Here is a 15,757-nt window from a genome sequence, read left to right as displayed (position 1 = left end):
GTTCGATCCCCGGGACCACCCATACGTAGAATGTATGCACACATGACTGTAAGTCGCTTTGGATAAAAGCGTCTGCTAAATGGCATATATTATTATTATATATTATCTTTAACTATATATCCTGTCAGTAAAATGAGTGTAGAATGTATGAAACTTGTTCCAGTGCTGTTGCCGGTCTTACAACTATAAATAGTGTTGTCTTGTCTTTATAGGTATGCAACTTTGAGATTCATATCAGGAAATATCACCAAATCTTACTAAATCTTACTAAATTGCATATAAGAATACATCTACCTTCCCCCCTATACCCAAGTCATCATTCTAAAAATAAAAAAATAAATCCCAACTACAACCACAGTCTGTATGCATCACAACGACTGCAGTCTCAGATGGAGTAGGCATGAAGGGATACTGTACCTACAGTCTGTATTCATCACAACGACTGCAGTCTCAGATGGAGTAGGCATGAAGGGATACTTTACCTACAGTCTGTATTCATCACAACGCAGTCTCAGATGGAGTAGGCATGAAGGGATACTTACCTACAGTCTGTATTCATCACAACGACTGCAGTCTCAGATGGAGTAGGCTGAAGGGATATTCCTACAGTCTGTATGCATCACAACGACTGCAGTCTCAGATGGAGTAGGCATGAAGGGATACTTTACCTAGTCTGTATTCATCACAACGACTGCAGTCTCAGATGGAGTAGGCATGAAGGGATATTCCTACAGTCTGTATTCATCACAACGACTGCAGTCTCAGATGGAGTAGGCATGAAGGGATACTGTACCTACAGTCTGTATTCATCACAACGACTGCAGTCTCAGATGGAGTAGGCATGAAGGGATACTTTACCTACAGTCTGTATTCATCACAACGACTGCAGTCTCAGATGGAGTAGGCATGAAGGGATACTTTACCTACAGTCTTCTTGCCTTCATAGGCCGTCATTGTACAATAGGAATTTGTTCTTAACTGACTTGCCTAGTTAAAAATAAAATACATATTTTTAGAGAGCCTTTTATACTGCAGCCTGAACAAGAAAAGGAGATCACTAGCCAACATGCAGATGAGAAACAGCCTTAAAACTGGAAGTTGCCTGAATATACGAACCATTCTGGATTTCAACAGTGCAGGTGCATATTAGATGTCCATAGTGGAACCCAGTGAAGTTGAGAGGAGGTAGTCCATGTTCCCATTGGAATACATTCGTTTTATATGCTAACAGGTTCTAATGTGGAGGTCAAGTGTTGGATAGCAAAACGGGATACAGAATGAAACTAGTGATATGGTGTGGTGAGGCGCTTCTGTCGTCACGGTAAATTCAATACTATGGAGACTTCCGACACCACAAGGAACACTGGCGCGGAGAAGAACCAAGCACCAGCACGCTACTTAACCGTGACTGCAGTTCCGTGAACCTCATTTGTTCAACATGCTAGTAATCTCAAACTTTATCTCTTACATGTTATCGTGCTTACCGGGTTTCATTTGCGATGCGAATGTGTGTGTTGAAACGTGCGCCAAAGACAAAGTATTTGAAAGTAATTCCCTCATTGAAAGTATTCCCCTCAGCAATGTAATAAACCGAAGAGGCTTTATTTAACACATAACACAGTGAAAAACAGACAACTGAAATGCTTGAAAAAAAAAAAAAAAAAAAACGAGAAAAAAAAACGCACATTTTATTGCACTTAAGTTATAAGAAAATAAAATTCTAAGTTGAATCAAACAAATACACAATCCCTTTCAGGTTTTTTTTCTGTCTGTTTTCTTTTAGCCAGGCAGTTACATGAATGAACTGAAAAAATAAAAACACCTGCGGCATCTGATTTCTCAAACCAGATCATAAATTAAAACAGATTCAAAAATAAAACGAGAGAGGAGAATGAACAAGATTTTTTTGAATATACAGTGTTAAACCACTTTCACAGTTCTGCTTGAGTTGTGTGTGACTCCTTTCTTGGGAGATTGAGTTTAACTAATCGTTTTGGCTGCAATGTTCTGTTCACTTGAAGCCAGGTTGCCTGTAGGTACTTTTTCCATTCACAAACCATTAGACTGCTAGCTAGCGCTTAACAGTTCGACTGTAACGTGTAATGTCATATTCATAACACCAAGACTGTCCCACCTACTGTACTTGTTGTCAGTTTGCGCCCATTCAACAATGTTGCTTCAAACATTTGAATGGAAACAAATCACATATGGATGGACAGTTCTTTCATTCACTCTTTAAAAAACAAACAAAACAAATTTGCTATTTTCTTTTTTCTCTTTCCCAGTCCACACAGCATCTAGACAGTTCCCCACAAAACAGGCTGAAAGCTCTTTGTCTCAAGGAATGTGTTAACAATTTGCCCAAAAACACACACACACACACACACACTACGCCCACACTACGCCCACACACACACACACTACGCCCACACACACACACACACACACACACTACGCCCACACACACACACTACGCCCACACACACAACGCCCACACTACGCCCACACACACACACGCCCACACACACACACACACACACTACGCCCACACACACACACACTACGCCCACACACACACACACTACGCCCACACACACACACACTACGCCCACACACACTACACTACGCCCACACACACACACTACGCCCACACACACACACTACGCCCACACACACACACACTACACACACACACACACACACACACACACACACACACACACACACACACACACACACACACACACACACACACACACACACACACACACACACACACACACACACACACACACACACACTACGCCCACACGCCCACACACACTACGCCCACACACACACACACACACACTACGCCCACACACACACACACACACACGCCCACACCCACACACACACACACACACTACGCCCACACACACACACACACACTACGCCCACACACACACACACACTACGCCCACGCCCACGCCCACACCCACACACACTACACCCACTACACCCTATCGTTTAGCCTATGCAGGCAGACCTGTCTTTGTCCAACTCTCTCTTCTCTCAGCCTGGCTGAGGCATGTTTGGCTCAAAGTTTCAGTGGCAGAAACAAAACCACGGTTGTTATTGTCATGTTTCTCTCTCTCTCTCTCTCTCTCTCTCTCTCTCTCTCTCTCTCTCGTGTGTCGTCTGTTTAAAACATTAGAAGAGTCCATTTTGGAATTTAGTCTGGGACTAAAACGTCACAGGGAGTAAAATTTCCATCTTTATTTCAGTTTTATCTAGCAGCATAAATACAGTTTACCCACTGGGAAAACAGTACTGGGAGGGAGGGAGGACGCTATTCCACACGAAGCGCTCCGAGAAGAGAACCCCAACCCCCCCCCCCCCCCACGTAAGAACCAGCATTGAGGAACCAACCCAGCCAGACTCGTTGAAAAACAAAGGACAGCATCGCGTCTAAATCTGGAGACTTAACGTCTCCAGACTTCAGCTATGAAGAAGAAAAGAAGAATGTAAAGAACAACCCAAACAGACAATAAAACGTGGTGAGTTAACAAAAGCAAAGAAGTGAGTGGAACAGGTTAATACTGGGACTTGTTGCTGTTGGCAACAACAGGCAACCAAAAAACAAATGAACAACAAAAATCCTTGTCTTTGAACTGATTGAAAGAACATGGCTACAAAAGGAAAGCAAATTCACAGTTGTACGTGTGCTCCTGTGTGTTTTTTGAAGAAATCAAACCCAGGAACTAAAAGACTGAAGAACAATAAGACTGGAACAAACAGAGAGCAGGATATAGGGCCTGATGTTATAGGCTCATACCTGGTTTGGGGACCAATCAGATTCTTGGCATGTCGTTTCTCTCATTCTCTCCCCCGACGACAAGAACCTTACTTAGCTAATATTGTGTGTCTGTGTGTTGTCATAAAAACTTTTTCCAATACACTTAATTTCCTCAGATGAGAATTTGATGTTTCCCTGTGTCTTTGCCTTGTATACAGTGTTGTTTTTCTAGTAAATAGTCGGTTGGCGCTTTATGTGGGGGATAAAAAATGATATATCTTTATACATCTGAACAAATGCTTGCGTCAGGCTTGAGTGAACAAGTCTCTGTTTTTTTTGCGAAGAAGCTGCCTCTAAAGCCGCAGAGTTATTTCTTCAAGAGTTCCTGTCTTCTCTTCCTCCTTTATTGGACGAGTCTGTTCCTCCCCCTCTTCTTCCTCTTCCTCCCAGTCTACCGCAGAGGTGCGGGCAAGCCACAACCCCGTTCCAAGCCACACCCACTTCCTACCCTTTCTGATTCGGACCCCACCTCCTTAAGGTGGGAGGGGTAACAAGTACGGGTGCTGGCTGGTGAGTTTGGCGACTGTTGCTTTGTCAGAAACTGCCACCGACGGGGGGAGGGGAGAGGCAAGGAGGGGGGGTTGAGGGTAGGGTGGGACGGGGCTGTTTCTGAGTGTGGGAGTGAAGAGTTTAGGGCACGTTCACCCTCGATGTTGAGCCATCTCATCCTCGTCTCTCTTTAACCCTCCTCCCCTCTCCTCACTTGTCCCAATCTCGACCATTTCCCCCCCTCTCCTCTCACTTCATGTCCACATCAAAGTCTAGCACCAGTAGTTTTGTCTCCTCGGTGCCGTTGCGGCTTCCCACGGCACACACCAGCTTGGTGTTGGAGGCGCGGATACGCCACACCACCCCGCCGCTGCCGCCGCTCTCCAGTGTCACCAGGTTACGGATGAACTCGCCCGTCTTCAGGTCCCACAGCTTCACCGTGCCGTCGTCGGAGCTGGTGATGACAAAGTTCTTGTTGAACTGCAGGCACGTCACGGCGCTCTGGTGCTTGTGGGGACCTGGTGGTGGAGAGGGGGAGAGAGAGAGAGGAGGGGGAGAGAGAGAGAGAGGAGGGGGAGAGAGAGAGAGAGGAGGTGGAGAGAGAGAGAGGAGGTGGAGAGAGAGAGAGGAGGTGGAGAGAGAGAGAGGAGGTGGAGAGAGGGAGAGGAGGGGGAGAGAGAGAGAGGAGGGGGAGAAGAGTGAGCGAATGTGTGAAAGAGATAAATGGCTAGTTTCTCATTTTCACTGTAGTGTCCCTTTAACGTCTACTTCCCCAGAGTCAGATGAACTCACAGATACCATTTTTGTGTCTCTAGCGTTAGCACAATTAATTGAAGTCGATGTGACTTGCCTCAATTGCACTAACGCTAGTTAGCATTGGGTGGAGAAACTACCTATAACTTCCTTCATACTGGACACAGAGACATAGAAATGGCACCAATGAGTTCATCCGACTCTCGGAAAGTAGATGAAGGGCCCAGTTGTCAAAATCCCGTAATATCCCTTCAAGAACGTAGAGAGAGGCAGAGAGTTAGTTGGACTCAACGAGGGAGGGGAAAAAAGGAAACCAACAAAGAGAAAAGGCGTGATAGAAAGAGATCATTGGTTGCGAGGTCATTGGTGGAAGACCTGGTAAACCTGCTAGAGATGGTAAACACTACACTGTTTATTTCTGGAGAGTGTTACGGCCTTGTCCTCGTCTGCCATGGAAAATCCTGGGCTAGTAGAGAGGAGCCCAGGGCATAGAGCTGTCACCATCTACAGCTGCTGACTAGCTCTGCCGACTGCAGCCTTCTGGCACTACAGCGGTGTGTGTGGTGTGTGTATGTGGTGAGTGTGTGGTGTGTGTATGTATGTGGTGAGTGTATGTGGTGAGTGTGTGTGTGTGGCAGCGTCACCCATTTGGTGTGCAGATTGTAGTGTCTGTGGCCTCCTCTTCCGATGAGATGCCCCTGTGTGTGTGTGTGTGTGTGTGTGTGTGTGTGTGTGTGTGTGTGTGTGTGTGTGTGTGTGTGTGTGTGTGTGTGTGTGTGTGTGTGTGTGTGTGTGTGTGTGTGTGTGTGTGTGTGTGTGTGAATGAATAATATTCCCTTAGGATATGCAGATGATAAATCCCCCACATTTGATCTAGTTTACACTATTAAAACAAACACAGAATCACAGTTTGAAAGATGTAGCTGGCAAACATTAAAATACCTTCTAGCAGTTATTCCACAAAACTCTAAACAGTGAGTACTAATCAGGATGAAATCTCTAATATGATGAACTACAGTCCACAATGTGTTCATTATGAATGCAAAATCATTCGTTGTATGAAGTACACTAGGAATTGTGTTCATTAGCCTACCAACAGATCTCATTTGAACAGAGCTCTAGTGGCAGCCAGCAGTGTAAACCCTCATCCCCTCCCTTCGTCTGTCTCTAGTGTTTTCAAAGGGCTAGACATTTTGCACTGCGCGTTTCTCGCAAAGATTGGACAACGTACCCAGCCAACCCCCACATCTCTCCCCCTCTCCCACCCATTTCATTTCCACAACAAAGCAGCTGTCTACATCATTACCTATCCTCTCAGCTTAAGTACCTCATCTGTGGCTGCCAGTGAGTTGCCTGTTAGGCTATTGTCTTATCTAAATGCCCTAATGAATGAATGGCAGAAATTGCCCATTGACCCAATTACATGACCTACAAAATCACTGCACCCCACCCCCTCCATACCCCCTTAGCCTAACGTCACACCCCCCTTGTCATGCCACTCATGGGCCAGGCTCCCCGACAAGACAGGACCTGGGCCAGGCTCCCAGACAAGACAGGACCTGGGCCAGGCTCCCAGACAAGACAGGACCTGGGCCAGGCTCCCAGACAAGACAGGACCTGGGCCAGGCTCCCAGACAAGACAGGACCTGGGCCAGGCTCCCAGACAAGACAGGACCTGGGCCAGGCTCCCAGACAGGACCCTGGGCCAGGCTCCCAGACAAGACAGGACCTGGGCCAGGCTCCCAGACAAGACAGGACCTGGGCCAGGCTCCCAGACAAGACAGGACCTGGGCCAGGCTCCCAGGCAAGACCCTGGGCCAGGCTCCCCGACAAGACAGGACCTGGGCCAGGCTCCCAGACAAGACAGGACCTGGGCCAGGCTCCCAGACAAGACAGGACCTGGGCCAGGCTCCCCGACAAGACAGGACCTGGGCCAGGCTCCCCGACAAGACAGGACCTGGGCCAGGCTCCCAGACAAGACAAAGACAGGACCTGGGCCAGGCTCCCCGACAAGACAGGACCTGGGCCAGGCTCCCCGACAAGACAGGACCTGGGCCAGGCTCCCCGACAAGACAGGACCCCATCCACTTTTGTTCATCCCTAATCCTCCTTTCAATTCAATTACATTTCAATGTAAGGGGCTTTATTGGCATGGAAAACATATGTTACATTGCCAAAGCAAGTGAAATAGATAACAAAAAATGAACTCACAAAAGTTCCAAAAGAATAAAGACATTTCAAATGTCATTATGTCTAAATACAGTGTTGTAAAAATGTGCAAATAGTTCAACTACAAACGGGAAAATAAATATATGTTGTATTAGTTCTTCACTGGTTGGCCTTTTCTTGCAACAACACGTTACAAATATTGCTGTTGTGATGGCACACTGTAGTATTTCACCCAACAGATATGGGAGTTTATCAAAATTGGGTTTGTTCTCAAATTCTTTGTGGGTCTGTGTAATCAGAGGGAAATATGTCTCTCTAATATGGTCATACATTTGGCAGGAGGTTAGGAAGTACAGCTCAGTTTCTACCTCATTTTGTGGCCTCTCAATAGCAAGGCTATGCTCACGGAGTCAGTACAAAATCAGATATTTCCTTCATTTTGGGTCAGTCACAGTGTTCAGGTATTCTGCCATTGTGTAGTCTCTGTTTAGGGCCAAATACCATTCTAGTCCGCAGTTTTTTTGTAAAGTCTTTCCAACGTGTCAAGTAATTATCTTTTTGTTTTCTCATGATTTGGTTGGGTCTAATTATGTTGCTGTCCTGGGGATCTGTTTGTGTTTGTGAGCAGAGCCCCAGGACCAGCTTGCTTAAGGGGCTCTTCTCAAGATGTATTTCTCTGTCGGGGAAGGCTTTGTTACGGAAGGTTGGGGAATCGCTTCCTTTCAGGTGGTTGTAGAATTTAACGTCTCTTTTCTGGATTTTGATAATTAGCGGTTATTGGTCTAATTCTGCTCTGCATGCATTATTTGGTGTTTTACGTTGTACACAGAAGATATTTTTGTAGAATTCTGCATGCAGTCTCAAATTGGTGTTTGTCCCATTTTGTGAATTCTAGGTTAGTGAGTGGACCTCAGACCCCACAACCATAAAAGGAAATGGGTTACATTACTGAGTCAAGTACTTTTTTTAGCTAGATCCTAATTGGTATGTCAAATTTTATGTTTCTTTTGATTGCATAGAATGCTCTTCTTGCCTTCTCTCTCTCATCCTCATGCAGGGCCATCACCCCTTCTTTCACCCCTCCTCTCATATCCTCCCCTCTTCTCTCTCATCCTCATGCAGGGCCATCACCCCTCCTCTCATATCCTCCCCTCTTCTCTCTCAGCCTCATGCAGGGCCATCACCCCTTCTTTCACCTCTCCTCTCATATCCTCCCCTCTTCTCTCTCATCCTCATGCAGGGCCATCACCCCTTCTTTCACCTCTCCTCTCACATACTCCCCCTCTTCTCTCTCATCCTCATGCAGGGCCATCACCCCTTCTTTCACCTCTCCTCTCATATCCTCCCCTCTTCTCTCACATCCTCATGCAGGGCCATCACCCCTTCTTTCACCCCTCCTCTCATATCCTCCCCTCTTCTCTCTCATCCTCATGCAGGGCCATCACCCCTCATCCTCCCCTTCTCTCTCAGCCTCATGCAGGGCCATCACCCCTCTTTCACCTCTCCTCCCCTCCCCTCTTCTCTCTCATCCTCATGCAGGGCCATCACCCCTTTCACCTCTCCTCTCATCCTCATCCTCATGCAGGGCCATCACCCCTTCTTTCACCTCTCCTCTCACATACTCCCCTTCTCTCTCAGCCTCATGCAGGGCCATCACCCCTTCTTTCACCTCTCCTCTCACATACTCCCCTCTTCTCTCTCATCCTCATGCAGGGCCATCACCCCTTCTTTCACCTCTCCTCTCACATACTCCCCTCTTCTCTCTCATCCTCATGCAGGGCCATCACCCCTTCTTTCACCTCTCCTCTCACATACTCCCCTCTTCTCTCTCATCCTCATGCAGGGCCATCACCCCTTCTTTCACCTCTCCTCTCACATACTCCCCTCTTCTCTCTCATCCTCATGCAGGGCCATCACCCCTTCTTTCACCTCACCTCTCACATACTCCCCTCTTCTCTCTCAGCCTCATGCAGGGCCATCACCCCTTCTTTCACCCCTCCTCTCACATCCTCCCCTCTTCTTTCTCATTCTAAAACAGGGCGAGATCTATTCCCTTTGTTCCAAAGGGAGGGGATGTGTGTGTGTTGTAGTTCCATGGGAATCGTTGGGTTTGTAGTTCACTAATAAGGCCATTTGGGGGGGAAATTAGCACTGGCATAAAACAGTGCAGCTGCAAAGTAAGGGTTTCTCCATTTCTCCCCATTCAAGGTAACAGTACTTAGTGCTAATGGCTGAGAGAACTGTTACACTAACATCCTGAGCCAGGGAAAGGATGCCTATCTGGAGAGTGGCTGGCCGGCTGGAACACAATGTGTTGGCTCTGTTTGGCCATGCACAGCCAAGCACATCATTGAGTGAATATCTCGGAGCAACAGCCTTTTGCTCGGGTCCAAAATTGGCCAATTCCAGACATTTTCCCCACTTACAGATAAAAGGAGGAGGTTGTAGAGTTGTCTGTGGTAGATGGAGTTTGAAGGGAGTTCCCCCCCTCATACTATGTAAAGCATTTTGAAAGTCAAGAACGCACTATATAAGTCATATCAAATCAACCAATCAATCAAACATGGTTGTATTTACAAACCACCAAACAGAAGAAAACGGGCTGAAACAGGGAGGGACTACCTGAACTTGACAAACACCCATTTTCGTTTTCCATTGCAAAGCGTTTTACTTCACATTTACATTTACGTCATTTAGCAGACGCTCTTATCCAGAGCGACTTACAGTAGTGAGTGCAGACATATTTTTTTCAAACTGGTCACCCCGTGAGAATCGAACCCACAACGCTGGCATGGCAAGCGCCATGCTCTACCAACTGAGCCACGTTGTTCCTTTAATGAATACAACCCTGTTCCAACGAGGGCGTTGACGACTCGGCGACAGACACGCCGACAGACACGCCTTGCAACGTCTGCAGGCACTATGTGTGTGTGTGGGAAGGACGAAGACTCACCTTGCAACGTCTGCAGGCACTACGTGTGTGTGGGAAGGACGAAGACTCACCTTGCAACATCTGCAGGCACTATGTGTGTGTGTGGGAAGGACGAAGACTCACCTTGCAACGTCTGCAGGCACTACGTGTGTGTGTGTGTGTGTGGGAAGGACGAAGACTCACCTTGCAACGTCTGCAGGCACTACGTGTGTGTGTGGGGAAGGATGAAGACTCACCTTGCAACGTCTGCAGGCACTACGTGTGTGTGTGACTCACCTGTCTGGGAAGTGTGTGTGTGGGAAGGACGAAGACTCACCTTGCAACGTCTGCAGGCACTACGTGTGTGTGTGGGAAGGACGAAGACTCACCTTGCAACGTCTGCAGGCACTACGTGTGTGTGGGGAAGGATGAAGACTCACCTTGCAACATCTGCAGGCACTATGTGTGTGTGTGGGAAGGACGAAGACTCACCTTGCAACGTCTGCAGGCACTATGTGTGTGTGTGGGAAGGACGAAGACTCACCTTGCAACGTCTGCAGGCACTATGTGTGTGTGTGGGAAGGACGAAGACTCACCTTGCAACGTCTGCAGGCACTACGTGTGTGTGTGTGGGAAGGACGAAGACTCACCTTGCAACGTCTGCAGGCACTACGTGTGTGTGTGTGTGTGGGAAGGACGAAGACTCACCTTGCAACGTCTGCAGGCACTACGTGTTTGTGTGTGGGAAGGACGAAGACTCACCTTGCAACATCTGCAGGCACTATGTGTGTGTGTGGGAAGGACGAAGACTCACCTTGCAACGTCTGCAGGCACTACGTGTGTGTGTGTGTGGGAAGGACGAAGACTCACCTTGCAACGTCTGCAGGCACTACGTGTGTGTGTGGGAAGGACGAAGACTCACCTTGCAACGTCTGCAGGCACTACGTGTGTGTGTGGGAAGGATGAAGACTCACCTTGCAACATCTGCAGGCACTATGTGTGTGTGTGGGAAGGACGAAGACTCACCTTGCAACGTCTGCAGGCACTACGTGTGTGTGGGAAGGACGAAGACTCACCTTGCAACGTCTGCAGGCACTATGTGTGTGTGTGGGAAGGACGAAGACTCACCTTGCAACGTCTGCAGGCACTATGTGTGTGTGTGGGAAGGACGAAGACTCACCTTGCAACGTCTGCAGGCACTACGTGTGTGTGTGTGGGAAGGACGAAGACTCACCTTGCAACGTCTGCAGGCACTACGTGTTTGTGTGTGGGAAGGACGAAGACTCACCTTGCAACGTCTGCAGGCACTACGTGTGTGTGTGTGGGAAGGACGAAGACTCACCTTGCAACGTCTGCAGGCACTACGTGTGTGTGTGTGGGAAGGACGAAGACTCACCTTGCAACGTCTGCAGGCACTACGTGTGTGTGTGGGAAGGACGAAGACTCACCTTGCAACGTCTGCAGGCACTACGTGTGTGTGTGTGGGAAGGACGAAGACTCACCTTGCAACGTCTGCAGGCACTACGTGTGTGTGTGTGGGAAGGACGAAGACTCACCTTGCAACGTCTGCAGGCACTGTCCCGTCTTGATGTCCCAGATCTTGACGGTGGAGTCAGCGTTGCCCGAGACCAGGATGTTGTCTTTGAGCTCCATGCCGCTGGTGAGGGACTGGTGACCTGTCAGAGTGTGGATGCAGTTACCCGTCTCCACATCCCACACCCGGATAGACGTGTCCAGGCTACCGCTCACCACGTGGATCCCATCAAACTGGAGGGGTGGAAGGATGATCCAGTTATTGAGATTCATTCCGTGTGACACCAACAGATTCCAGTCATTTCTATTCTAGCATGGAATCAATCAATAGAATGTATTCATGAAGCCCTTTTCCCATCAGCAGTTATCAGAGAGACTTCACAGGACCCTGGGTCAGAACCCAAAGAGCAAACAGAGGAGGAAAGGGGACGATCCAGTTACACGTTAACAATAAAATGTTGCGTAAAATAATGAATTGCACATTGAAATTCAGATCAGATGTGTCTGATGAATCCATTGAATCGGAGTCAAATAAAGCTTTTCTAGATAATATTCCATTAGATAGAATGAATTAAATTCATTAGCATTCATTTAATATAGCAGTAATTCATTAGATCTAATTAATTGTACAGATATGCACAGCTTTTTCAAAGTCCGCATCACAGAGTGTATAGAGTGGAGGGCATCTGTCCATCTGAACAGTAAACCTCTCTCTCCTATTCCCTATTCAGATGAACTATCCTATCCTGTAGCTCCAACTCCCAAAAGTTCTGGGACACTGAAGTCCATGGAGAACAAGAGCACCTCCTCCCAGCTGCCCACTGCACTGAGGCTAGGTAACACGGTCACCACCGATAAATCCATGATTATCGAAAACTTCAATAAGCATTTCTCAACGGCTGGCCATGCCTTCCGCCTGGCTACTCCAACCTCGGCCAACAGCCAAGCCTCTGTGCAATCTGGTTTCCGAGCCGGTCACGGGTGCACCTCAGCCACACTCAAGGTACTAAACGATATCATAACCGCCATCGATAAAAGACAGTACTGTGCAGCCGTCTTCATCGACCTTGCCAAGGCTTTCGACTCTGTCAATCACCATATTCTTATCGGCAGACTCAGTAGCCTCGGTTTTTCGGATGACTGCCTTGCCTGGTTCACCAATTACTTTGCAGACAGAGTTCAGTGTGTCAAATCGGAGGGCATGCTGTCCAGTCCTCTGGCAGTCTCTATGGGGGTGCCACAGGGTTAAATTCTCGGGCCGACTCTTTTCTCTGTATATATCAATGATGTTGCTCTTGCTGCGGGCGATTCCCTGATCCACCTCTACGCAGACGACACCATTCTATATACTTCCGGCCCGTCCTTGGACACTGTGCTATCTAACCTCCAAACGAGCTTCAATGCCATACAACACTCCTTCCGTGGCCTCCAACTGCTCTTAAACGCTAGTAAAACCAAATGCATGCTTTTTAAACGATCGCTGCCTGCACCCGCATGCCCGACTAGCATCACCACCCTGGATGGTTCCGAACTTGAATATGTGGACATCTATAAGTACCTAGGTGTCTGGCTAGACTGTAAACTCTCCTTCCAGACTCATATCAAATGTCTCCAATCGAAAATCAAATCAAGAGTCTGCTTTCGCAACAAAGCCTCCTTCACTCACGCCGCCAAACTTACCCTAGTAAAACTGACTATCCTACCGATCCTCGACTTCGGCGATATCATCTACAAAATTGCTTACAACACTACTCAGCAAAATGGATGCAGTTTATCACAGTGCCATCCGTTTTGTCACTAAAGCACCTTACACCACCCACCACTGCGACTTGTATGCTCTAGTCGGCTGGCCCTCGCTACATATTCGTCGCCAGACCCACTGGCTCCAGGTCATCTACAAGTCCATGCTAGGTAAAGCTCCGCCTTATCTCAGTTCACTGGTCACGATGGCAACACCCATCCGTAGCACGCGCTCCAGCAGGTGTATCTCACTGATCATCCCTAAAGCCAACACCTCATTTGGCCGCCTTTCGTTCCAGTACTCTGCTGCCTGTGACTGGAACGAATTGCAAACATCGCTGAAGTTGGAGACTTATATCCCTCACCAACTTCAAACATCTGCTACCTGAGCAGCTAACCGATCGCTGCACCTGTACATAGTCTATTGGTAAATAGCCACCCATTTTCACCTACCTCATCCCCATACTGTTTTTATTTATTTACTTTTCTGCTCTTTTGCACACCAATATCTCTACCTGTACATGACCATCTGATCATTTCACTCCAGTGTTAATCTGCAAAATTGTAATTATTCGCCTACCTCCTCATGCCTTTTGCACACAATGTATATAGACTCCCTTTTTTTCTACTGTGTTATTGACTTGTTAATTGTTTACTCCATGTGTAAATCTGTGTTGTCTGTTCACACTGCTATGCTTTATCTTGGCCAGGTCGCAGTTGCAAATGAGAACTTGTTCTCAACTAGCCTACCTGGTTAAATAAAGGTGAAATAAAAAATAAAAATAAAATAAAAACTACCTTTGAGCCTGGTCTAAAGCAGTGCACTATGAAGGGAGAAGGGAGCCATTTGGGATGCAGCCTCTCTCTCTCTCTGAAGGTGATAGTTGTGGCTCTAAACTGCTCCGTCATCACAGAGCGAGAGATGTAAAGGGAGAGGACATCTTCGAGGACACGAGGCAGAGGAATCCATTAACCTTCTAACACTACTACTGCTGTGTGTGTGTGTGTGTGACCCAGACTCACACCAATGTTCTGTTTATATAATGTTACTGCAACGTAGAAAGAGAAGGAGTTGAGAAAAACACATCGTACTGCTGCTCTGCTGCCTTGGACACAACAGACAGTGGGACTATTTTGTTGTGGCTCTTTCCCAACCAGTGTGGTTCACATGGCAACCACCTTATTATATTGTGGAATGGCGGTTCAAAGCACCAACTGCAAACACTGTTTTAAAGGAATCTGGGTTCTCTGTACTCCAGGCTCTATCGTTCTTGTTTTATGGACGAGTTATGCACTGTATGAACCAGATGAGACCCAGTTGTACACTTTCAAAAGAGATTATCATCATTTACACCGAACTGTACAGTGGATATATGAAGGGATTTGATTTGAGTAGAGGACTTCTTTGACGGCGTGTTAAATTGATTCGTTTCATGTTTTATTCCTAGAGGGCTGCCAAATAGTAGGACATAAAAGGAATGTAAAAATAGTGATGTTTGAGTTGGGGCGGGGCGCTCTTTGATGAGAAGGGCTTGATTTTGCAGAGTTTGAATGCACAGTTTAAATACACGGTTCACTTAGAGGACTGTAGATTCAAATCCAATAGACTAAGTCACCATACAAATCTTCAGACGTTAATGAAATGATGGACTCTGTGGTGCGTGTGAGTGTTAGTGAGCGTGAGCGGCAGGTAGCCTAGCGGTTAAGAGCGTTGGGCAAGTAACCGAAAGGTTGCTGGTTCAAATCCCCGAGTCGACTAGGTGAAAAATATGCCGATGTGCCCTTGAGCAAGGCACGTAACCCTAATTGCTCCTGTAAGTCTCTGGATACGAGCGTCTGCTAAATGACTAAAATGTAAATAAATACGAGACAGTGCGTGTACACAGACCTGTAGTGAGTAGACTCTGTTGGTGTGGCCTTGCAGCGTGTGGAGGCAGGTCTCAGTCTCGGGGTCCCAGACCTTGACCATGAAGTCGTAGGCCCCGCTGACCACCCTGCGGCCGTCGTACTGGACGCAGCGCACCGCCGCCACGTGGCCCATGAGGACGTGTAAACACTGGCCCGTCTCCACGTTCCACACACGCAGCGTGGCGTCGCGAGAACCACTCACCACCCTGGGAGAAGAAAGAGGAGACGGATTGATGACACATTCAAAACACTAGTCTATTCTTGCGGGACTTTATTAAAGCTAGCTGGCTGGAAGGCTGGCTGGCTCAATGTCTGAGAATTACACGCTGAGAGTTGTTACTGGTTAGATTGGATTAATTTGGATCAAGGCGATTTCTTTCATGTTTACCACAGTTCATGTGACAGCTTTGATGGGA

At 47.5% G+C, this 15,757-nt stretch overlaps 1 protein-coding gene across 5 annotated transcripts in view; it reads right to left on the bottom strand.

Moving 5' to 3' along the window:
• Positions 1 to 3,135: 3,135 nt before the first annotated feature.
• The window catches only part of LOC124001233 (F-box/WD repeat-containing protein 7-like), a 99,488-nt gene continuing 86,866 nt past the window's right edge, over positions 3,136 to 15,757 (bottom strand). For all 5 annotated transcript variants that reach the window (XM_046307868.1, XM_046307869.1, XM_046307873.1 and 2 more), the window contains exons 9-11: positions 15,322 to 15,547; positions 11,717 to 11,927; positions 3,136 to 4,845 (exon numbers count right to left, since the gene is read on the bottom strand). In XM_046307868.1, the coding sequence (XP_046163824.1) occupies positions 4,577 to 4,845; positions 11,717 to 11,927; positions 15,322 to 15,547 (706 nt within the window). In that variant the 3' untranslated portion in view covers positions 3,136 to 4,576. The remainder of the gene's footprint in view (positions 4,846 to 11,716; positions 11,928 to 15,321; positions 15,548 to 15,757) is intronic.

Source organism: Oncorhynchus gorbuscha, linkage group LG17 (assembly GCF_021184085.1).
Source record: "Oncorhynchus gorbuscha isolate QuinsamMale2020 ecotype Even-year linkage group LG17, OgorEven_v1.0, whole genome shotgun sequence".
In the NCBI taxonomy this organism is placed as follows: Eukaryota; Metazoa; Chordata; class Actinopteri; order Salmoniformes; family Salmonidae; genus Oncorhynchus; species Oncorhynchus gorbuscha.
The sequence above is the reverse complement of the archived record's forward strand: the minus strand, read 5'-3'. Positions and strand labels throughout refer to the sequence as shown.